The following is a 7072-nucleotide window of genomic DNA, read 5'->3' as shown; positions in this document are numbered from 1 at the left end:
AGTACATACATTAATTGAGGGATTCATTATGAAGAAATGGCTTACTCAGTTGTAGGTTCAGGTTAAACCAGCCTGAAATCTCTGGAGGTTAGGCCATTGGGAAGGGAAACCATGAGCAGAGCATGCTGGAGCCCACGGGCAAAGGTGAAAACTTATTGTCCACACGGTCAAGAAGGAAAATCCAGGAAGAGCAATTGGATAATCAGTGGCTGTTTGGAGCCTCTCAACTCAAGGAAGGCCTAGACTATCTTTCAAAGACTTTCCAACTTATTGAGTCCCACAAAGGACTCCCTTTTGATTTAAGTCAATCTGGAGTCCACTGATTAGGGACCGTAATCACACTTGCAGAACCCCTTCTCAGCAACACCTGGACTAATGCTGGATGGGATTCTAGGGAGAAGGTACGTGTGCTACAAAATGCTTCCTCCCTTCCATCCTCTGGCTCACAGGATGGAATCTCCTCCAACCTCTTTAACTGGAAGCACCAGAAAGGGAATTCTGGGATGGTCACCCAGCCCAGCCAAAGCAATACCTCAGAACTATCACACTGGCACTCTGAGGACTCACTTGGCTGCAAATTCAAAACCAAGCTCAGTGTGAGTCAAGAAAGTTGGTTCTGTGGTTCTTGGTGCAACAAAAGGAGCTACAAACAAAAAGTACATTTATGCAGCGAATTGTGGTTTGCATGATAATTATGTTGTATAAAGTTGCCAGAAACATGAAATTAGCAAATCCTGAGCTGTTGCACCAGGGAAATACAGAACTAGGTTCCCACAAGCCTCTGGTCACAACATTTTCATCCACCAATCAGTACATACCCTTGTTTTATGTGTGTTTCTGTTTACACGCCTTAATTAACACGTACTGTTGATTCGTTAGCATTGACCTCACTGCCAGTAGCGCAGTAGCTCACACCTGAACTCGTCTGGAATGATGAGAGCACCGGATGAGGTGTCGGGAGATCTGACTTGGCACCCACAGTGGGAGCAGCTGAGGGGATTAGGGGGCTGGACTCAGCAGTGTTCTGGTCACGGTCAAGGGCCAGTCTTCAGGATTTCATAGAGTAAATGTGTGTTCCTCCCTTGAACTCAATTTCTGATACAATGTTTGTGGATATTTTCATCTAAAATGGTGATTTTTTTGTGATGCTTATGAGTGAAGCGTCTGTCGTTCTATCACTAATGAAGTTTTGATTTCTCTGAGGCAGACACGCATGTGCAAATTGAGCTCCACTGCCAGTGGCTCAGACTTAAGTGTCATGGGCTCCTGCACATCTGTCCCGTGAGGCATTCTTCTCATCTGCCCTTTTTCATTACACACGTGTAGGCACACAGCCACACACGTGTAGGCACACACCTACACACGTGTGCAGGCACACACCCACACATGTGCAGGCACATGTGTAGGGACATACCCACACACATGTGCAGGCACACACCAGCCACACACATGCAGGCACCCCACACACACATGTAGGAATACACCCACACACGTGTGCAGGCACCCTCCCATGTGTGCAGGCATATACACATATAGGGACACACACGTGTAGGTACACAGCCACACACGTGTGCAGGTACACATCCAGACACGTGCTAGCACACACACACACATGTGCACATACTCATATACATATGTGTGAGCAGACGTCCACATGCACATGTGCAAACCCCCCCATGTCCAACAGGCATCCACATACACATGTGCCATGTACTGAGGGTGGGGCACCCTCTGTGCTTCCTTCCGTCAGCATCCCTCCCCCAATGGGAAACAGAAAGCAGGACACATCGAAAGTGCCTGGGAACGTATTTTGGTCCATGGACTGGAAAACATAACACTGATTTCATTTTCCATCTTTCTTGAATATAATTTGGTAACTGTGTTTTGTGGTCAAGTCTAACTTACGTTTAGATTTTGAATGGCCTGCTACCTCTCTATCCATTTCTACATCCATCTCATTTCTATGCCATTTGTCCATGTCTATACTGTCAATCGATGGCCATGTCTATATCCATGTCTATCCTTGTATCTGGGAGCTCTGGTAGCATAGTGGCTAAGGCACTTGACTGCTAACCAGAAGGCTGGCGGTTCAAACCCACCAGCCACTCCTCAGAAGGAAGGTTGGTCAATCTACTTCCATAGTGACACTGCCTTGGAAACCTAAGGAGGGGTCGCTATGAGTCAGGTCTGACTTGACAGCACATAACAACAACAACAACAATCCTTGTTATCTATCAACTCTTTACAATGGCTCATTAGTTTTTATACACACACACACACACACACACAGAGTTTGTGGGTATCCATTTGTGTGTATAGGCTTCCCAAATGAAGGGTGTTGTGATACACGGTTTTCATTATTGTTTTAATTTTAAAATAAAATGCTTGAGTGTCCTCTTTTGCTTCCTTTTATATCCTGGTGGGTACACTGAATTCTTCCAGCCAGCACCTGGGCATGGAAAGTGCCCCTTAACTGATCTCTGAGGAGGCAACACAAGCAGTTGTGGTGGTGCAGTGGTTAAGTTATTCATCCGCTAACCAAGAGGTCTGTGGTTTGAACCCATCAGCTGCTGCTGGGAGACAGATGAGGCAGTCTGCTTCCGTGAAGGCTTCCAGCTTTGGAACCCTTGTGGGGCACTTCTGCTCTGTCCTACAGGGTCACTGGTAGTTGGAAATGACTCAATGGCACTGGGTTTGTGGGAGGAAACACACACAGTCTACTATTTCGCCCAGAGTTGAGTACCTAATTTTAGTGGAGTGACGGTTCTCGAGCTCAGGGTTGGAGACTCTGTACAACATCTACAGTCACCGATCACCTTCACTAGGAGCAATCAGTAACGTTCTTCACTTTCTTCATGCTTGTCATTTGAGCCACTTAAAACAAACAACATCCAGTTACCTGGTGACTGCCGCACTGGCGAGCCGACAGCAGCCACTCCAGGATGCTCTGTGAGGCATAAAGAAACACACGCCAGTCCAGACTTCACACATTACACTTTTGTCTTTACTGTTTAAAATTCTAAATTCATTAATGTTTAAATGTTCTATAAATTCTCTTAAAATATATTCCTGACTTTATTTCAAAAATTCTGATTATTAGCAAAGAAGGGGGAAGTTTTATAAATCCAGGAAAGGCGGCTGCCCAGGACATACTGATGCATTCGGAGGGCTCTCCAGCCTCCGCAGGAGGACGACGTGGGGGACAGCAGCCGCTCTGGGCTTTAGCCAGCCACCTGGGGCACCCACCTGTTGACAGAAACACACTCTTATGAAAGCTGTCGCGAAGTCCCAGTGCCTGGACTCAGCTTTGTGCTGAGAGAAAAGCAAAAGCCACAATTCTTCCTTGAGCGCTCCTCTAGCCACTAAGAGCCTCTGAGTTTCGAGAGGAGCATCAGATCACCGCACTCACCCCGGTAAGTCGCTGTGTAAAGGGAGGCCCTTGGGGTTACAGAAACTCAAGAGGGCCATTTGGTACAGACAGACTAAATGCGGCAACGCATTTTCCAGTCTTTAAAATGGAAAAACGGTAAAGTTAATGTGAAAGTGGCAGGAAATAGCACAGAACCATGTGGACATACTCGGCACCACTGCTTGAGTGCACGTGCTGGTGCGTGCCCGAGAGAGCGTGCCTCGTGTGGATGGAGGGATCAAGGCACTGCCACGCGTCAGCACTCCAGCGTTAGTTATGGACCGTCTCCTGCCTCTACGGGATGATCCGTCCGCTCTGCTCTCCTGGCCTGTACCCTGTGGAGAAGGTGCTGGATTCTGACACACACAAAGGGAGCCCTTTGAGAAATGGACCCCAGTGCCTGGGGACTGAGACCAGGAAATGGATTTTAGGGTCATTCTGCTTGTGCAGGAGGGGACATGCTGCGATTTATAGCTGAGCACACAGGGCACCCCGTGAGTGGCTGGGAAAGAACAAGGGGGCATATGCCCAGAGCTGCTCACAGCTGATGCAGGAAACACAACTCAAAGTGGGGGTGCTTCCCGGTAAGTCCAAGAAGCTCCGTGAAGACAGTCCCAGGGCAGCCATGTTAGGGAAAGTCAAACAAAAGCAGAAGAGTTTGACTGGTATGAGGAACACTGACATACTCACCCGAGTTTAGGAAAACAGCTTTGCTATCACGTATTACTCAGGTTGCAGGGGTAAACACAAGACATCGGGAGCATTAAAGATCTATGGCTACGAGTGCTCCGCAAGTTTAACTTAAAAGAAACAATCTTTACATGGCAACGTTAGGGCACTGCCAGGTTCTGCTGTGGGGCAAAGACTAAAGGGCAGAACCTCAGATCTGCTGGCTCTGGTGGCCACAGCGTTGCTACCTAAGAATTTTCCTTTTCAGAGCTGAAGAGTGACATTTAGGACTGGAGGGATCCGAACTTACGAAGAACAGGGAAAATACTAAATCAAAGCAACACAAACTGACAAGTAGAAATCTTAGAGTAGGGCTTTGCATCGACCAGCAAAGGGGACAAGGCAGAAAGGCAGGTTATTTTGGCCACTGGGCTATGGCTCACGAGGAGATGTGACACCCTCAGTACAATCAGGAAGGATGCTCAGTGCTGTCAACAGTGGTCACAAAAAGCCACTGCTCCCGTGAGAGCAGATCAAAGCCTCATGCTCCACAGGCCATCGGGCATGGCCGCACATTTCCCCTTCAAAGCCTGGATGTTAAGCAAGTTAACCTTCAGCTTGAGGTCACATTCATTATCAGAAACTGGCCAGGACTACAATGGTATCAAATGCATGGCTATGTAAGATGCAGTGGCACACGACTGTGGAGGAGTGTGTCCTTGGAGGCTCATGGAGCCTCTGGGAGGCGGGAAGCCACCGTCGCCCACACAAGGGAGTTCTTGGCCATCCAGGATACGAGTGTAGCGAGACAGTCACACGGTCGCAGGAATGCACAGCCATCGTCCATCAGAGAAAGTACTCCTTCTGACCCCCACCAGCTGCGTTCTGTAAGTGGAGCTCGCATTTGAGCATGGCCTCCACGCGGCCCTCCTCCTCTGGCTGTTTTGCATCCTTGTTTTTGTACAAGTTCTTCTGCTGGTACAGGCGGGTGGCAATGGCGGCGATGCAAACCAAGACAAAGATGGCCACAGCAATCACACCTGGAGCGGGCAGAGGGAGGAGACACGGGAGTCAGAACGTTAGGGAGATGTGGTTCCCCAGATGGTTCTACACTCTCCCTCTGCCCAGAGTCACAGAAAACCGCCTTCTATGTCCTACAGGCCACTCTTCCTTGTCTGCTTAGTTTACATCCACAAATCAGCCAGTGAAAAGCCTATGGTCACAAAGAACGCCGTCCAACATGGTGGGGGAGATGAGTGCCGAGGGTGGAAGGCACTGAATGACCATGGCGGCCACAACTACAGACTCAAGCACACCGATGACCATGAAGATGAGGCAGGGCTGGACAACATGGGCTCAAAGCCAACTCTACAGCAACCACTGCCTCCACCACCACCAGGTTACCCCAAGCCTCTATTGGCAAGAATGGGAACACTGGAACTCTAGGAATTCCTGGGTCAGGTGGTGACACTAGGGCCACTTTGAGTCCTATGAACCTGGCACACACCACTCTACATAATTCCTTTACTCTGAAGGCACATCGTGACAGGACGGGTTTCCTTTATTGAGCCAGATGTAAATGCCCAGGTGCCCCCAGGCAGCCGTGTCCAGGCAGTTAAGCAGCACACCGCATCCCTTCACGAGTCCAGTAGTTCTCTCTTACCCACGGGGGATATGTTCCAAGATGCCCAATGGAGGCCTGCAACAGCAGGTAGGACTGAACTCTAGATACACCCTGCTTTTTCCTAAAGATTCATACCTGTGATGAATTTCAATTTATGAATTTGGCACAGTGAGAGATTAATAACAGCAAGTAATCCTAAACTGGAAGAATTATTAAGTAAAATAATAATAATAAGCAAGCACTGCAGCCCCATGACCATATATCTGATATGTCCTACCTGATCACTGAGATGACTACTAAGTGACAAAGGCATAGTTCATGTCCCGGGGGGACAGAGTGGGATGGCAGAGACTTCACCATGCCACTCAGAATGTTCCACAATTTAAAATGAATGCCTTATCTCTGGAATCCTCTATTGAGTACTTTCAGACTGTGGCTGACCACAGGAAACTGAAACTGCAAGTAGCAGAGACTGCTGCACAGAACACGTCCTGCCTCCACAGTTGGTGACATTTTTGCTAAGGATCCTGAATTGCACACATTCTGACAAGATTACTTTTAAATAATTTGGTTCTGTCATAGTAACGCAGTGGCTCAAACTGTGTTGAGTGGGCTCAAACGATGATTGTGAGGTTGGTGCAGGACCACGTCCTCACCTGGCTGTGCGTTCCTTGTGCATGTGGCTGCGAGTCAGAGCTGACTGGGCAGGACCTACAAGAACACAGTGAATGTGTCTACACATATGTGAAGGGCTCCTGTCACCACATTTATTTAGGATTCTAAATCATGTACATGTTGACCTGTGTTTTCCTGACTATGCAAGGTCTTTGTGTGGATTATAACAAATTATGAATACCATTGTGAACAATGGGAATTTCAGACACTTAATTGTTCTTACGAAGAACCTGTACATAGACCAAGAGGCAGCCGTTCCAACAGAACAAGGGGGACACTGCATAGTTTAAAATCAGAAAAGGTGTCCCCAGGGTTGTATCCTTTCACCACACTTATTCAATCTGTATGCTGAGCAAATGGTCCAAGAAGCTGGACCATATAAAGAACGTGGCATCGGGATTGGAGGAAGGCTCATTAACAACCTGTGGTATGCAGACGACACAACTTTGCTTGCTGAAAGTGAAGATGACTTGAAGCCTTTACTGATAAAGATCAAAGATTACAACCTTCAGTACAGGCTACACATCAACATAAAGAAAAAAAAAAAAAGATCAAACTGTACCAATAAGCAACATCATGAGAAATGGAGAAAAGATTAAAGTTGTCAAAGATTTCATTTTACTTGGATCCAGAATCAATGCCCATGGAAGCAGCAGTCAAGAAATTAAATGACATACTGCATAGGGCAAACCTGC

General features: G+C 47.6%; 1 protein-coding gene across 1 annotated transcript in view; it reads right to left on the bottom strand.

Moving 5' to 3' along the window:
* Positions 1-4924: 4924 nt before the first annotated feature.
* Positions 4925-7072, bottom strand: part of LOC103198982 (contactin-associated protein-like 4) — a 204763-nt gene continuing 202615 nt past the window's right edge. Inside the window, exon 24 of the mRNA XM_007943199.1 lies at positions 4925-5118. Coding sequence (XP_007941390.1) covers positions 4925-5118 — 194 coding nt within the window. The remainder of the gene's footprint in view (positions 5119-7072) is intronic.

This window comes from Orycteropus afer, unplaced genomic scaffold, assembly GCF_000298275.1.
Source record: "Orycteropus afer afer isolate SDZICR_OR568_19922 unplaced genomic scaffold, OryAfe1.0 scaffold00006, whole genome shotgun sequence".
Lineage (NCBI taxonomy): Eukaryota > Metazoa > Chordata > Mammalia > Tubulidentata > Orycteropodidae > Orycteropus > Orycteropus afer.
This window is presented reverse-complemented; position numbering and strand designations above follow the sequence as displayed.